The 18,349-nt window shown below is 39.4% G+C and overlaps 1 protein-coding gene across 19 annotated transcripts in view; it reads left to right on the forward strand.

Moving 5' to 3' along the window:
• ABLIM2 (actin binding LIM protein family member 2) overlaps nucleotides 1-18,349 on the forward strand; it is a 145,520-nt gene that overhangs the window by 58,253 nt on the left and 68,918 nt on the right. For all 19 annotated transcript variants that reach the window (XR_012587036.1, XR_012587037.1, XR_012587040.1 and 16 more), the window contains exons 4-6: nucleotides 7,005-7,120; nucleotides 12,033-12,159; nucleotides 14,557-14,650. Coding sequence is in view for 13 of the 19 variants with exons in the window: in XM_074587483.1 (XP_074443584.1) it covers nucleotides 7,005-7,120; nucleotides 12,033-12,159; nucleotides 14,557-14,650 (337 nt within the window). In the remaining 6 variants the exon portion in view is untranslated. The remainder of the gene's footprint in view (nucleotides 1-7,004; nucleotides 7,121-12,032; nucleotides 12,160-14,556; nucleotides 14,651-18,349) is intronic.

Raw genomic sequence — 18,349 nt, forward strand, 5'->3', positions numbered from 1 at the left:
TAGCAACTCCTTTTTTCCTATTTTCAGAGAAGATTTGAATAGAAACTGGTAGGAAGGGTATATTGCTTCAGATGGTAAAATCAGTGCGAAAATCTAATGTGCGTACAGCTAGCTGGAGCGGTGGGGAAAAGCCAGTAACATAAGCCCGTTTGTTTTCTGGAGCTTGTGGTATTACTGGTCTTGAATGCCATGTGGCCCAGCGTCACAGAAAAGAGCTGTGTGCCCTGGTGCCCTCTGCTCTGCATTCCGAAGCTGCTGCTCTCCTCGGTCAAAAAGCTTGCCAAAACTAAAAACCAATCAAAAACCAGACTGGTCCCTGGGCATCCCCTGAGACTCGGATGCTATTGCCCAGGGCTGCCACAGGTCAAAGTGTGGAGGAAAAAAAAAAAAAAAGAGTTCAGAGAAAAACTATTAAAAGTACACTATAATGTGTTGTCTTACGTGATTGTTTCTCTCTATCTTGCATTGACTGGTTTGCTCCTAAACAAATTTAGGTTTTAATTGCATGTTTGCACTGCTGGCATAAAGATTGAGGGTTTGGCCCCTTCTTCTTCCAGTGCTGTTTATAGTCCAGTGAAATGGTTTTCTGCTCTGGTGTTTCATGATGATAATGCCTAAAACTAGGAATGAGTAGAAGAATAACAGCATAGATGAAAAAACGTTGCATATTAACTCCTTACTCCGAATTCACGGGAGGTGAGTGAGTGATTGTACGCTTACCATTTCGTTAACTGGAAGGGGCTGTGCCCTGCAGAGGGCTGCCAAAGACATTTCCTCCAAAAGGTTCACGTGCTTGTAAAAGTGAAATAGAAGGAGGGAGAAAACGAAGGCTATCTGTATCACTGGAAGCTGAGCTTTATTAAAATTGTGCACACAATTATACGGGTGTCAGAGACAGGAATGAACAAGTATGGACTGCTAGAGTGAGCTTAAACTCTTATGTAAGTTCTGTAGATGCAGCATGTTTGATCTGGTTACTTAGGAATCCTTAAGTTACATTTATTGTCTCATATAACCACAGCATGAGTTTTTCCCAAACCAAAAGTCCTACTGACAGAGACAGGGAGTACGGCTCCCAGGAGTATTTTATGCAGGATGGCAAAGGGCAGGAAGTGGAGTCTTTCAGAAAGCAATGGGTAATCATCCCTGCGATAATATTTTCAAAAATGGGAATTTTCAGAAGTCTTAATACATCTATGCAGACCATACATCTGTAAGATGTATGATCGGCATAAATTTGTGCTATGCATAGGGGTCTGTATTTGATTTCAGTGTTACTGACGTTCTGTGTGTCCATAGGGTATCGAAAATCTGGGTTTTGGTTTTAAGGTTTAATGTAACTGGTAAAATTGGGGCGTTGTTTATTCACCCAGTTGGAGGAATGTGTATAATATTTATCCCTTTAATTTCAGTATTCTTTTCATTAAAGTTTGTAAAAAAATATAGCCCTTATTTAAGAGTCAAATTCTCCTTCTCTCTTCATCTCTTATGTGTCACAAAAACCTATATTTTTCCAACCTTTACTAAAAAGAATACTGAAAGGGATAACTATTATATACGTTCCTGGGGGAATAAATTAGGATGTATGTTCCAGGTTAATAACCAAATAGGTTCAGGTTTTCTTTACAGAATTTGTATATGAGAGTTCAGTATTTTGTCTGAATTTAGGAAGCTTTGTCTTGAAACAGCATATTGGCAGAAGCTGAACGTGTGCCACACAGAGGCGAATAACGTGTGGAGGGGTAAAAGGCAGTTACATATTTTTCAAGGGGTTTGGTGCCGAATCCAGATCTAGAACTTCTCTCAATCCATTTGTATTTCTGTTACCTTCAAGAAGGTAATTCACTGTGGCCAGGCAGTTGAATATAAAAATTCAGAAAATTGATAACTTTTTTTTTCCCCCAAATGGGTCCTACATACAAGGATGCTATTTCTAGAAAGAAGCTGATGGCTTTTGTGTATGTATTTCTTAAGAAAATAAAACAATACTGAAAATTAGAAGTTAAAATTCAGTTTGTTCTGGAATGTAGCAATTATGTCAGACTTTTTTTAAAATGCTAAACCTTTTTAATTACTCACTTTTTTTAGTGCTGCTTAAGCTGTACTGGGTACTTCTTAAAGCATCTTATGATGCATGCTTCTTCATCTGGATGTTGAGGCCAAAGTTTTGAAATCAGAGTGAGTGTTCTTGGCATTTTGATTCTGAAACACGTAGATTTATCAATATATGGTGTTTTCTGAACAAAGGAGGTTTGCTGTCCAGCTCTTCAGGTTTCCGCATGGAACATACCTGTTGCTCTAGAGTCATGTAGGATTGAAGGGACCTGTGGAGGTCCTGTGGTCCAGCCCCTGGCTCAAGGCAAGTCCAGTTTGAGCAGGCTGCTGCGGACACTGTCCAGTCACATTTTAAATATCTACAAGGAACGGAGATCCCACAAACTCCGTGGATAGCCTGTTCCAGCATTTGAGCACGCTTATGGAAGTGTTTTTTTCCTCCTTATAGTGAGTTGGCTTTTCCCATGTTCCAGCTTATGTCTGCTACCTCGTGTCCTTTTACTTTATACCTCTGGCAAGAGCCTGGCTCCAACTTCATATACACATCATCGGTAGTTTTAGACAGCAATAAGATCTTGCCTGAGCATTTTAAGGCTGAACAAGTCTCACTCCTTCAGCCACTGCTCATGCATCCTGTGCTCCAGCTCTGGACCTAGCCACCTGCACTGGTCTCCCCCCAGTAAATCTTATCCTGAGGAGCGCAAAATGGTACATGTTGCTCCAGATGCAGTCGCTCAAATGATGAACAGAGGGAAAGGTCAGTTTCCTGGACCTGCTGACTACGCTAATGCAGCCCAGATGCAGTTGGCCGCCTTTGCCGCAGGGACACTCTGCTGACACACATTCACCTTGGCTTCCACCAGGACCCTATGTCTTTTTACGCATTCCAGCTCATTGACCCCCGTGTTGTACTGGTGCATGGGGTTATTCCTCCCTTGGTGCAGGACTTAGCATTCGCCTTGTTAATATTCATGAAGGCCGCAGGTAGCAAGTAATGCCCACTTTGTCCACTTGTTTAACACCTTTGTCAAATTCATCCCTATGGAGCAACCTTGAGGGATGTGATTGTACCAGGTAGAAATTAGAGCAGAATTCTATCCTGTAGGTCCTTAGGTTGCAGTCTGACACTACACCTCAGCCAAGGTAACTGCAGTCTGCTAATGAAATGAATAGCTTTGTTCTTCCCACAACCCTGACCATATGCTTCTGTTAATTTTACTATATAAAATTTAGTTGACTGTTCAGCCACAGAGTCAGATCAGCAACTTAAAGAACAGAAGGCCATCCATCTGCTCTGAAAAAAACTGAATATTTTCTTTTAGCCCAGAAAGCTTGAATGACTTGCACACAGCTGCATAAGTTGAGGCATGGTGTGGAGAAGGACAAGCCCAGGACCAGACATTTCAGTGTCGGCACACAGTTACCCTGAATTAGGCTGGTCGTGGTTTGATGTTTTACAATATAATTTTGTTGGTCAGCTCCAGTCATTTCTGGGTTTACAAATATTGTAGGTAGGTGGATAAACCAAAATTAATTGGGAAGTGAATCACAGAAGATGTATTAAACTCCTACAAGTAATTTCAGCGAGCTCCTTTGAAGATGCTCTTAATTCTCATTTTAAAAATAGATTAGCCAACTGTGAAAATCACACTGAATATTTTTAAAAGGATAAGTAGCTAATTAAAACCCATACCTAGCAATGTTCAGTGAGTGACTGGTTGTGAGATGTCATTATATTCAAAGGCAGATACACTGCTCTTAACCTACAATGCTATTTATAGTCTTGCTCACAAGTTAAAGAGCTCAGAAACCGAAACCTTGTTAATTGACTGTTATCACCTTCTGTTGTGCCTTCACTCATACCAGCATTGAAATCCTCACATAGGGCTGCTTGTGAAAGGGAGAGGTCAGATGTTACAGAAATACTGGCAAATGTGTTGTGTATGATCAACGCAATAGTGAAGCAAACACCAAGACTTAATTACGAGTTTAGAAGACGAGTGAGGGAAGGCAACATCTGCCTGTACCTTTGGGCAGACAACTTCCAAGGAGGATTTTTTTGTAGAGTAAGGTAGCTTGCAGATGTGAAAAACTTAATAGAGAAGTGAAATTGTTGCCCTCTCCCCTCTGAATGGAAAGGCACAGTGAATTGTTGCTAAACTTTCAGAAATAGGTCAAATAAGATATTTTTATGGGGTAGGAAAGCCTTCACACACAGTCATCCCAAAGGAGACTCTGTGGCGTGCTGTGGTGCCTGTGAGCTTTGGCATGATTTGTGGGTGTCATCTGCCTGGCTCTGTGGTATAGGAGGTTAATTATCCTATTCCTCTCTCAGTTTTAGCTGCACGTTCTTTCAAATTGTTTAATTGCCTGATGTAGCTGAGCCAATTCGAAGTGAGCAGTCCCTACTTCTACTTGATACTTGGCCCATCTGTTTCAGATGGGCTTCTGTGTTCAGATGGATTTTTGTTAGGTAAATCATTGAGTCAGAAAATTTATTAACTTTGCCTCTGGCTTCTGCTCCTAATATGCTAGATAAAAGAATGCTCAGTGGTCGCGGTGCTTCTTCAGAGCAGTGAATTGTTCATGGCTTCCAGGATGTCACCATCTCCAGGACTATTAACAGTGCGAAGCCTGCTGTTTTACTGAGACATCTCATGAGAGTCCAGTTGTGTCATGAGCCGAGTTCCCTGTCTTGTTCCCCATAACGAGTATGGCAAAGCATACTTGATGGTAATATCCTACCCAGGGCGGGCACGAGAATGAAAGGTATTGAGGTAGGCAATGTAGTTGTGTGATTGTATCTGTGGAGCAGGCTATCATTTTTGTGGGTGTTTAATTCAAAATAGATTACCAGTGGTCATAATAAATATACGGGTGTCTGTAAATCAAGATGAGATGTCTTCCTAAAAACACATAGGAGGTCAGTTACAAGTTCTTGTCTCAATTCTGGAACAGCTGAAATTCCTTGGCTTTTGTCTTTCACATTGGCAGTAGGAAACTAGGATAGCATTTGAATCATGTCACTCCATTGTTAAGACAGTTTTTGGTAATTAGTCATTAATTTTCATGATCTATATAGAAGTGTATCACATTTATGGTAATTTTTATTCAAATGAATGTATGTTCATGTCCAGAGGTCCTTTCCAACCTCAACCATGTTCATGAAACCCTTTCATTATTCCATGTATTAGAAGGGTCTGAGTTTAAGCAGTATAAAAATCCATTGCGAACGACAGCTATGACCTAAAAAGAACGTTTTTGGTTTTTATACATAACACAGGAGTTTGCTGCTGCTGGATTGCTGCAAGACGGGAGAGACTTGCTTCTTGCAAGCAGCGCGGCTCCATCATATACTGTCTGTTACATACTAGAGACGGTGGTGTTGTCTTCTGATCCAGTTAGCGAGTAGAATTCATGGTACAAAGTCCTCTCTTGAACAGGTGGAACTTGAGGACTCCTGGATCTATACTAACATGGCATTGGGCCTGTTTGTACCAGAGTCACACATGGAACATTTAGTTGTGTCAAAGAGCAAGATAATTTTAAAGGCTATTTCCATAAGATATTTTTCCTTAGCTTAACTTTTGGTAAGTAAGAAGGTAGCAAGTATTTGGAGTATTAAGTCATTAGTGAAGGGGAAAAAAAAAAATGGTGAAAAGCAGAATTCATTATCAGATCTCCGAAGATACAACAATATTTAAACTACGTGTCCTCATAATTTTCAAAGTATTGCCTGTGAACCAAAACGTATGACAGTAGGGAACACTTTTTTTACTGTTATTTAGTAACATTATTTGGAAACAAAGGACGGCATTGTTTTCGTTCTCTTTTGAAGTAATAAAAATTTTCTTTTAAATACAACACAAATGTAGAATAAGCCACTCTTGGGTGGTTTAGGGAGCAAAATAATGTTTATGCTTATATAGAAGTATATGGTTATATAGAAGTATAAGTGTAACAAGAAGCTGTACAGCTTTTGCAGTGAAGACAACCTTTTAATTGGCATGAATTTGATAGCATTTGTGGGGAACGTCATGCATAGTTTTAATGAAATGTTAATGAAACAATCTGATCAGATGGACTTCACCACGAGGCAGAAGGCTTGCATTATGTTTGTGCCCCACTTAAGCCATATTTTGATAGCTTGCTTGGGATTTAGTTGGACATGAGCTTTGGGTGGAGTGAAATGTGTTTCTAAATCCTCACCATCCTTTGCTGCATTATGAAGTGATTTCTCCATCTGGTCCTCTTAGGGAAGACAACTCAGTAGTTTCTTTATCTAGGCAAGAAAGCTCACAGCGGAAAGCTTTTTGTTTTGCGGACATTGATAAAAATGCAGGATTTAATTAAGTGTAAGGAGAGCTATTCTTGAGTAGAGCTAGCAAGTAATGGTAGACACTTTGGGTTTTATAAGTGGGATAGATTTTCTCCTGTGAGACTTCATTGACATTTGCTTTCTGAGCATATAGATTAAGAGAAGGACTTTGATATGATCAAAGTTGGGAGGACAACGGCTGTTTTTTTTAATGTACGAAAGTCATCACTGTCATGCAGCATTTTAACAACATAAAAGCAGCTGCTTTTGTCCATACTTACTGCTTCTAATGCCAATTTTATTTTCATTTTGCAACTGATCCTGTTCAGTGATCAAGCCTTGATGATACTACAGTTATAGCTACGCAAGAATTTGGAGTTGAATGGGGTTTTGTATCTTTAGATATTTTATTTTTTTTTCTAAGTAGCTATAACATCTGCATTTGCATTTGTCTGGTTGGTATGTCCCTTCGATACTTTATCCTCCAAGTGGCTGAAAAATTGTGAATGAGAACTGGGCAAGTAGAGGAAACGAAACCTGAGCAATATTCAGTTCCTTTTAATGGGAAGATATTGAATTTTGATATAGGCGTGAGACTGTAACCTGTTTGCTTTTGTTTCCTCTGTTGTAGGCTGCCTTTCCCTGCAGGCGACCGGGTAACTTTTAATGGGAAGGAGTGCATCTGCCAGAAATGTTCTCTGCCCCCTTCCAGCAGCGCCAGCTCTTTCCCCGTACAGAACCTCCGAAGTAAGTAGGGGTTTCTGCTCTTTTCTTTTGATACTTCTTAGTCTGTAGAGGTTTAAAGAACGTAATTTTACCAATATGTTTAACTGGAATTTTTACCACTATGCTGCTTAAAACGTTTCAAGAAATACAAAGTAGTCATGTGAAAAAGGGTATCATAGTTTTCCGAGAAGTCTGATACTAAAAAGAAACACAAACGGTACCATTATATTTTTAACAGTACGCAGAACTTCCCAGAACATTTGGTTAAAACTGGAGTAAATCAAATTATTTGGAGAAAGGTGCAATATAGAAGTTAATGTTTTTGAGGATTTAGTCCAACTCCAGCTAAAATAGAATCCAACATGATATTTAAGTGTTCCATGGTTGCTTCAGAAAATACCAGTGACAGGACCGCATGCCTAAATACTACACAGGAAGGGTTAATGTATGCAACGTGACCAGAGGGACGTTTGCCTTGACCTCAGTACTGTTGTGTACTATCAGAAGATACAAACACTTCAGAGAAGAAATGTGTTCTTTTGATAGGATGTTTTTTGCAGCAGATCATAGAGTGGCATTGTTCCTCTGAACTCTTTTCCTCTGTCAGTTTGTGCATGAGGAGCTGCCGTGCTTTAACATTCATCCACCACCTGTATGTAATTAAACATCAACAGCAATTCTTCAATTAAACAGCAAAGAGAAATGTTTTTAATGACTATCATATCACATTGAGCTGGATTCGGCATGGCTGAGGAAGGGACCCCATAGATTGCTCTTCTTTGTGTGTAAGGGATTCAGCTAACTTCAGGGAGAAATTTCTCCTTTTTTTCTTTTTTCTTTGTTTTTCCCCACATCTCTCTTTTTACAGAAGTTTTCATCATCTCGTTTCTCCAGTTTGTCAGCAAAACCTGCTGTGTGCATGCAATGAGAGACACTAAGCTGTTGCTAATGCTGTTCTCTTTTTGGGGAGGAGATGGCCCTCTCTTAGGTGCTTTCTCTTGTCACTTATTCCAGAGGTGGATCATCCTCAGCCATCTTGGCTGGCTGCATTTGCAGATCCATACTTTAATGGCCAATTGTCTGTTTGTCTCCTTGTCATACGGGAAAAGCGGCTTTGACTTTAATGGAAATTATTTGCCTGGTTGAGTACTGACAGAACAACTTCATTTGATTATCTGTGACACAGATTCCTTTAATGTACTTATATTCCCTTTCTCTGTATACACACCCCCCCTATAGAGAGTTTTCTTCTGTTGCATTTCCCCAGCTCTCTGAGGTCACTGCACCAAGCCTTCCCAGTGCACGGGTACCTGCAAACCTCAGCAAACCACTGACCTCAAAGAGAAAGAGCACAATCTTTGTGGCAAAACCTGACCTGGGAAAGCAAAAGTTTAGCTTTTCCCTGAATAAAATCTCACAGATGCGAGTATTTAAACCTCAAATATAGGTCTGCTTTAAAACTTACCAGAAATGGAAGAAATCTTGCTTGCTACAGGTTTTAGTGGATTCACATAAGAGCCTTGGTTCAAACTTGGCTATCTGCCACACTGTAGACTGGATTTCTGAAATAATTTGATTTGGTCTTCACCTGAGACTTATCAACTCTGCTTCTCAAACCATGTGGTGATGGGGTGAGCTGATAGATGCCATGGCTTCTTAAATGGCAAACTGAGGTCCGTATCTGTTCTGCAAGTAAATTGTGCCATGATGTTGTCAGGATCCCAGATGAGTATCTTCCTTACCTGTATAGACTAAGTCCATTCTTATCTCTTCCTTACTCCATCTCCCCAGTGTCTTGCAGTGCTGCTGCAGGGCAGCATTTTGGGATTTCATGGTGATGTGCAGCAGCCAGCTGGCCCAGGAGCTGCAGAGCTCGTGGGCTTCAGGAAATTGGGTAGTAATGATGTAATCTGGCATTGCTGTGGGGAATAGAGCTTTAATGAGTCAATGGGAAGCATTGCAGCCACGAATACATGGAGGTGTGTGCATGTATATGGAGCAGGAAATGCTAGAGCCCGACCAATGACAATACAGAGAAAATTAACCAATTATCTAAAAAGATAATAAAGAATTTGGGAAGCATTCAAATTAATACGTAAAACATGGAAGAGCGATGTGTAATAACAGCAGTTTTCCAAGCACTTGCTAATCCTTAGGTTAGAACCAGTGTTTCAGGAATAAAGAAGCAGTGTCAGGGATGTTTTGGTTGAGCTGGAAAATTGAAAGTCCAGAATGGCTGTCTGTAGCTATGCCACATATGATACAAAGCAATAAATGGCATTAGTGTCTCCTTGTTTTAACAACAGTCTTCTTGGAAAAGACCTTGAGGTTTTAAACAAACAATTCTTTTTATAGAAGAACAGTAGTGCACAAAAACAGGTGACTTCAAGCAAGCTGTGTCAAGGACCAGGTAGTACGTTGACCTGCTGTTACGTTGGCTTTGCTCTTGGCTCAGGACTGCCTGATAAGTACTATGTATGTTATTTGTCAGCCTGTTCCTGACGAGCTCAGGAATGCTTTCAGGAGATCTCTTGGGACTCACTGAGCTCCCAACATTACTGCCCCTTCTGAGCAGTCCCTCTGTTTTCATCCTCCCGGTTTAGTTTTTGACCTTCTTTATGCATTACATTTGAAAGAAATGAAAAATGTCAAATATTTGCTTTTTCCCTGAGTCCTTGAATTTTTTATTATTATATAAATACCTAGCTACCTGTTTTGTTTCTTTTATAAAATGCTAGCTGTGGAAACCTCTTGTGGCAGTGTTGATGTTGAAAGAGTACTTAGGGAAGAACATCAACATGTAGCAGCAAATTGATGTGTTCTGTAGAGTTATTGGTTGAAACTAGGTGAGTCACCAAAGGATGCTACATCCAAGACGGGAAGACAAGGACATTGCATCAACAGGCACTGTTGGCATAGCAACCACAATATTTGTTTTTAATTATCTGGAACTTAACAGAGAAAACAGCAGTTAGGAATAAAAAAGTAGCTCACAAAATGCTGCTTTTCTGCTCACACGAGCTTACACCAGATCAAAGGTGAATAACATCTGAGCACACAGTGTTGTATTAAATTTGTGAAATAAACCCTCAAGCACTGAGATTAAATTAGATTACCAGATGAACCCCTGGTGCAGAGGAGATAAAAAAAAAAATATCTGATTGCAGTTAAATAATAGATACTGCAGTATTTATTGTCTTGTGGGACTAAATCCAGGTACACACCCAAATGTTCTTTTCTATTAGCAAAATTCAAATGTTCTGATCCGTGGTGCGTACGCTTTTGTGCTGGGCTTGTTTCCACATATTGGTGCTCTACAGGGTGATATTAGAGAGGCATATTATTGCTCCCTTAATCCATTCCAAATCCACTAAAGGAAAATAAGAACTATCCTTTATTGTTGTGCACTAAGAAGTTAAACATTTACAATTGCACTAACAGAGCGTCTCCTTAGGGGTCACATAACCAACTAAATAGAATCTTAAATCAGAAAGTTTTTAAGAGGACTGTTTAAATCTTTTAATGAGTTCCTGCGTTTGAAGCTATTTCTTAATAACTAGATAAATCTTTTTAATGCTTTTGTGTGTCTTTCTCTTCCGTGCTAGTCACTGTTGTGCGGTGGTTTTTTTTCTTTTCTGACATCTCTAAATGACTCTTCAAATGTCTTTCAGGGTCTGTCTTTTCTCTAGCAAATTGTTGGTATACATTAAGAATTCCTAAAAACAAATAAAATATGTGTTTTCACATAAGATGGCAGATATAATCATATGGAGGATTGGAAGGTTTACTGAGGTATTGATACTAGAATAAGTTTATTACTGATGTTTATCCCTATTTTTCCGCATATTCTGACTATTTTAACACCTTGTAAGAAAATTATATGTAGATTGGAATGTGTAGAGAGTAAAGAGTGAATGAGAGGTGGACCCGATAGGGTAATAGAGGACTCATTTAGGATACAGAGAACCAGGTTCAAATCCCATGTCAGTGTAGCTTCCCTAAACAGAGCCCTCACAGGTGGACTGTTGGCATGGAAGCTAAGGGTGGATTTGGCTTTTACTACCATAGTCAAAAGCCTCCACAATTAAAAAAAAAAATAAATTTAAAAAAATCAATGAACCCCCCAAAAAAGTCTTGTCCTTCCTCAATTACTTTTTCTGAGGACTATAGCTACTTCACGTATAACCTGTTTAACCAACATAGTCTAGCTTATGTTATCCAGTTGCATGTTTTGCATTTAATTTTCCTTCCAACTTTTTGGAGGTCTATATAAGTGAATTTCTACAAATAATAAATACATAGCTAGCTGTCACTTCCACACGTTGCAATGTGACTGCTGCTCAGGGATTTGTAATGCCTCTCAAGTATTGGGGTATTTCTCCTTGTTACAGAAGTTCACATCGGAACTTCAGCTTAGTTGTTTCTACAGCTGCAAAGAGAATTTTGAACCATGAGTAAAGCTTTCAGACCAGAAGCAAAGTCTAACATGAAGGTTCAATTATTCATATTATTTTATTTATTAATATTATTTTGTTAATAATATTATTAATAATTTATTTATTAATATTAAAATATTTTAATGACTTTTAGGTCTTTTTAAATTAATTTTATTAGGCTGATTTGTGATGCTTGAAAATTTAATCAGCGAAACTTTGTCTCTTTTAAACACAGTATAAATGACTTAAAATGAAACCTAAGTCACTAGGGAGCCTGTCATTAGTGTTTTTCTTTGGATGATTCATGTCTGTAGCAATGTTAGGACAATATTAGGGCAGGACCACTTATCATCCATCAGTGAGCAGGCAGCGGCGAGCTTTAGAGCCTGCACGAACTGTTACTAGGACACCGATGGATCCTGGTACTGCAGTAACCAGGGTTGTTGCGTGACCATTTAAAGCCTGTGATTCACTCATACTGGATTTTTCCCTTGCAGATTGCGGGGGCTGTGGTTCAGAAATCAAAAATGGGCAGTCACTGGTTGCCTTGGACAAACACTGGCATTTGGGCTGTTTTAAGTGCAATACATGCGGCAAGCTACTGAATGCAGAGTACATCAGCAAGTAAGTTGAGTGGAGGAGCATTTTCCATTCCTTTCAGCATTCTTTTAGTACCGAATAATTAATTCAGTGTTACTTGTCCTCTAATTTGTGTTTATCAGTGGTTGGCCATATATAAAAGATTAGAGATTATTACCTAAATTGTATTAAACACAGGAAAATTCAAATTAAGAAAAGTAGAATTTGTCCATTTACCTGAAATGGGACTTGGCAAGGCTGTAGAAAGGCAATGGGGGGAGTGTGCCCTTACTTATCTATGTTTGACTTTGCTCTATGCAATGTTGTAATGTGAACAAGCAGATAGTATCCTTTCCATGTGTTTCACATAAGGAAAAATGTTCTCAAAAAGTTCATTAAGGAGGTACGTATCATGATTTTGAGCTGCTCCAGAGCCTCGTGCTGTCAGATTTGGACTGAATGTGATTAGAGCGATGAGAGGCAGCACAAAGCTCACACACAGACCAAGTCCCATGTCAACACTCATATCAGTCCAGTGAGATACAGGGCTTTCACTGGCCAAGGCACCTGGGATTAATTTCTCCTTAAGAGAAGTGTGTTGATACGGTGAAATTTTCCTGAACGGTTAAGTAATTCGGTCACCAGTACCCAGAGATGAGGGAGTTTCAGAGATGATGTCCCACTGAATTTCAACAATTTTGTGGATTTAGATTAATACAAGTATACATTTAATTTCACAGTTTGCACTGGAGGCTGAGAAAACAGTATTTAATAAAAGGGTGTTCTTAAATAAGGTTTTGCGTTATCTCAAATGTTATGCTATTCTGCTGTATTTTGCTACAGTGCTTTTTTACTTGTTATTTAATAATAAACCCTGCCAAAATTGTAAAGATACAGTTATTGTGAAATCCTCTTTTTTAAAAAACCTAAATGCCAAACAAAATAACTCAAGAGAAGATTCTTGCTTAAATTAATTCAGTTAATTATTGTGATATCTTATAGGTTAGTCTCTAAGCAATCCAACTTGCATCCTATAAAATTTTATGTTTCTCCAGGGAAATGTCGAGTAAAATTATGCCTCTGCTAATAAATCTGTCTGATCATGGGCTGTTTTAGCATAGCACACTAAACATAGTTAAATATGTTAAATATGGACCACAAAATAATCAGAGGGAGAGAGCACCTCTCCTATGAGGACATGCTGAGAGAGTTGGGGCTGTTCAGCCTGGAGAAGAGGCGGCTCCAAGGAGACCTTATTGTGGCCTTCCAGTACTTAAAAGGGGCCTACAGGAAAGATGGGGACAGGGCCTGTTGCGCTAGAACAAGGGTAGTGGTTTTAAACTGAAAGAGGGCAGATTCAGAGTAGATACAAGGAAGAAATTTTTTACAATGAGGGTGGTGAAACCCTGGCCCAGGTTGCCCAGAGAGGTGGTAGATGCCTCATCCCTGGAAACACTCAAAGGTCAGGCTGGACAGGGCTCTGAGCAACCTGATCTAGTTAAAGATGTCCCTGCTCATTGCAGGGGGATTGGACTGGATGACCTTTAAAGGTCTCTTCCAACCCAAACTATTCTGTGGTTCTATGTTTAACTTGCACTTTGAAACAGGAGAAGAGCCTTCAGTTTCTTCTGGAGGAATTTATTTTCATTCATTGGTTTAGTGGACTAAATGTAAAATTTCGTAAAATTGTGATCTAAATGTAAAATTAACAAATAGGTTCATTTCAGAGCGCTAGCCCAAATGCTCTGGTTCTGACTTAAAAGCTAGGACTCCTGTTTTTATTCTGCGTATCTTTAAACTGTACATTATCTTAAATCAATTATGGTGGTGAAATAACTGTTCACATCATCCATGAACACACTGCAAGATCTCTTCTGCTGCTCAGGTTGAAGCCTCTTAGTCATTACTGGCTTCCACAGGGCAGGTTCCCAAGTTGGTTAATCCAAGACTGTCTTTAAGCAAGTCCAGTCAAGAATGTCGGTAGACTTAAGTGTTAATAAAAAACTTCGTTCGCAGTCGAGGTAGTCAGATAAGAAATTACTCTGAAGACTAAGCTAAATACAATTAGATGATAAATAAAGAGTGAAAGAATAATACGTAGAAATAAGTATTTTTTTGCAGAGTGTGAAACAGGTGGAAGAATTTAATGAGTAACACTATCAAAACAAATGCTGTGAGAATCTTGGAGACTGAGTGTTGTGACATCTCTGGGAGAGGCGATGGCTGAATTCAGCGACAAATCAGGGAAGTGGGATCGTGGTAGACTCTGAAGGGCCAGAATAGTTCATTAACTATTCAATTCTTTACAAAATTAATAAATACAAGTATTTGGGAGGGGGAAGAGTCCATAAACACCCTGTGAAGTGTTGAAGCATTAACAAATTTTATCTCTATAATCTCTCAGTAAACCTACCTAAAGCAATCTCTGTTGTTCCTCTCTAGGGATGGCATTCCATACTGCGAAACAGACTATCATGCAAAGTTTGGTATCAGATGTGACAATTGTGAAAAGTATATCACAGGAAGAGTGCTTGAGGTAAGGAGAACCTGTCATTCGAACACATCTCAAAGTGTAAAAAGAGACTTGCTCTTTTGGTTCTAGTCATATGCTCGCAAATGAGGGTTAATGCAGCAGTTTAATGTTACTTTTGTGAAATACTAGGAACTTCTTCTATAATTGTTCTCGTTTTTTTTCTCTTAATGGTTCGATAATACACATACTCCCTGAATGGGTATTTGTGGTACTGGAGAATGTTCAGATAGCAGAAGTAATAAGTGAATGGGGTTATCGGGCACATTTTAATACTTACGCTAAATTCCTTTGTACATTCTGCTCTTTGATTCTGCTTTAAGTTCCCTAGAGTTAGGGCGAACCTGCTGAAAAACTAAAATGAATCCTTTGAAATGTATTTTTTCACCCAGAAATGAGCTATGTTGTAGGGTTTTTTTGAGTTTGCTGTTTTAGTGTAGGTGAATGTTTATACTTTATGAAAAGAAATTTCCACATAACTGACCTAGGGTCAGAAATTGATATATTCCTTTGATGTAAATAGAACTTATCATTGGATCTAAGTGTATGGTTATCAAATCAATGTAATAATTTATCCACTTTTTCTTTCTGCCCCTTTTCTGTATGTTGTGAAGCCTTAGCAGTACTGGATTTAGGAAGAGGTTTCCCAGGTTTCTCCGTTCGCCCCGTTCTCTTCATCAGTTAAGAAAGCCTGGAGAAGTCCCAAAGGACTTTCACCAGAGAAGGGTCTGCTAGGAGTTGTACAAAGACTTAACTGTCCAAATGGTGGACAATTGAGTCAAAAACTTAACTGTCTAAATGGTGGACAATTTTAGCTATGGAAGGGACTGATAAGCAAATGGAAGGAAACAATGACTCCACACTAGATGGCACGGTACGGTGTTAGGGTTAGGCATCAGAGGCTCTTCCACTATCAAATTGTTTTTACAGACATCTCAGAAAACAGAATTCTAATAAGGGATTTGAAAGAGTATAAAGACAGCTTTCTCACTATTTACAAGCATCTCTCAAGTGGGAGAGGTGAAAAAAAAAAAAGGAAACATTAAAAAACCTTCAAAAAAGTAAAGGGTGACCAGTGGAAACTGCTACATGTTTTCAGAGCTGTCAGCCTTTGGCGCTGAATGAAAGATAGTATGAGGGGCTGGGCTTTGGAGGTGAAGCTAATTAACTTACATTTGATGTGATAAAGAAGAGAGGTCAATGCAGAGGGAAGAGGGTCATGGTAAAAGCTGTAGCAAATTTGGGGTGCGCTTACCCATAGCAGGTTACAGGGAGCGATTAATACTAAGAAGGGAGAAGAACAGCAGCTCCAGTGTCTCTACTGACTCTGTTTCACAGTATTGTGTTTTTCTGTCCTAGTTCTTGCCTTGAAACGTCTGTACAAAAATATTGCTTTTACTTGGTAATATTTTATCTGCAGGATGGTTAAACAGCAGCATGTGGCGTGATGTGATTAAGAACTGGGTCCTTACTGTCTTTGTGGATGATGAAGAGAAAAAAAAAAATTAAAAATATTTGCATAGTGGCAGTGCTGAGTTGGATTTGTGGGCCGTGTGGCTGTACCTCTTTCTTCTAACTGCTTGGTGAGAGCATACTGAACAGGAGGAGAATCCCTTGTTTTTATTATAGATGGACCAATAAAAAACTCAAGAAAAGATAATTCTTTGAAGCTGTTGTAGGAATTTTACCATGACTGATTATGTCTGTCGTTGTACTTCTAGGTGATGTTCTTGGGTAGTGCCCGTGTGTCCCCCTCCTCTCCCTTTCCCTAACGTTGCTCTGATGACAATACTGTGGTACTGATTCTCTTCTTACTTTGGTACTGGTGCAGGCTGGCAGCGACTTTGATTGAAGTCTGTGGCATTTAACTGTGGGGAAAAAAACCTGATGCAACATTCTGAAACTTTTTTTTAAAAAAAAGATGAGGAGAAAGGATTTTTGTGATCTGTAAAAGCACAGCAGAGTCAGATAGTGTCACTGTCAAATAGGAAAGATAGGATGAAGTTAGTGTGAAGCAGGCAGTGGAGTTGAACAGGTACAATGAAATTTAATGTCTGGAAGCTTATCACAACAACCTGGAAACTTTGTCTATAACCTTCTTTCCGTAAGATTGTATAATGTTGTTTTGTGTGCAACAAAACTAATGAAGCTTGAATATGGGTGAACATCCTATGCCCTAGCATTCCGCTGTCACGATATGTCCTGTTGCTCTTTACATCTCCAAACTTACCTTCTTCCATCCACTCTGTTTCTTCATGAAGTATTTTGAGAGTTTTCTTCACATTTCCACTGCCTGTTCACGTGGTCAAGAGGTGAAACGCAGTGTGAGACTCCTTCCGTGGTGATCAGCCTGTGATTTCCACCAGCCTTTGGACCTCTATAAGGCATCACCTTAGATGGCCATTGAGTTTGTGTTGACCGTGGAGAGCAGTCAGATGAGGAGGTAGAACGTACACCTCATTTCATTAGGAAGTCATGACCTAAGCACACAGATCTGAAAGAACGCAGAGACCGTATCCATAGCTAACATGGTTAAGTCATTTGTTGTTCGTCTGCAGTAGACATACTTGTTCGAAAGGCTGGGAATTGGGGCTGATCTCTTCTCTCTGGCTGGTATCAAACTCGGTGTGTGTCACCAGCCAGCTTGCTGGTATATTTGTGTATCTCCTGATCAGGAGGAGAGAAAAAAGTAGCAGCCATGACTGGTTTCATTGTAGGATGTATTTTTTTGTGGAATTGTCTGGAATCCTGAAACATTTTTCAAAACTTCAGTATTGCTCTTTATCATCTTGAATACGATCTGGAGATGCACTGAAATAATAGGGGCGAATTGCTATTAAAGTGGGGGAAAAGCTTGACAGCGATAGTTATTAGGCAGAAGAATAGTCTCCTAAGGGAGCTGCTGGAAGCTATCACTTAGATCTTATTAAAACAAGATTGGACAAGGCAGTGGAAAATCTATGTTAGGGAACAGTCCTGCAATGACAAAGGGAGGGACTATATGACCTAATAGGATTTTTTCCATCTCTGATTTCTCTGATAATGTCAGGAGGACAGCTGCTTCCACAATTATTCTGTGCCCAGATTTTATAATGTTGTCTCCCTTTCCAACACACTTGTTCGTTTTAAGTGTTTATTCAGCAGAGGAGGAAGGGAGAGTCAACTAGTGTGAGTTACTGATAACTTACAAAAATATGGCTGTTTTTCTAGGTTGCCAGCCAAATACAATGATGATTTAGTTACTTAAATTCTTCCTTCAGCCAGTTTTCTGAGGGCTAGATTCATTCCATGTAGTAAATGGGCTTAAACACAGGATAGTTCTGTTTATAATTCCTTTCTTGTTTCATTCTTCCACTCCAGTCCACCTTGGCTTGCCCCCAGTCTCCCAGGGAACTTGTACTGGAAAAGCTACAAAAGGAGCTGAGGAGCTAATTTACGGACACCATAAATTCTTCTGTTGCTTTTAAAGGCAACAGTTTTGCTGTTCTTTTTACAAAAACCTTGTCCACCAGTACTTTTATGGGCAAGGTTTGCTTTGCTCATGAAGCATACAGAGCCCTGTTTAATGCAACATCAGTCCTCTCCTAGAAAATGTGATGTATTATTACTGACCATATATATTGATAAACTTACCATCTTAAATGGGCAGCAAGAGGTGGCTGGAGTTTACTTTATAGTTTGACTTAAAATGCAGTATGACTGAAG

This window comes from Larus michahellis, chromosome 5 (genome assembly GCF_964199755.1).
Source record: "Larus michahellis chromosome 5, bLarMic1.1, whole genome shotgun sequence".
Lineage (NCBI taxonomy): Eukaryota > Metazoa > Chordata > Aves > Charadriiformes > Laridae > Larus > Larus michahellis.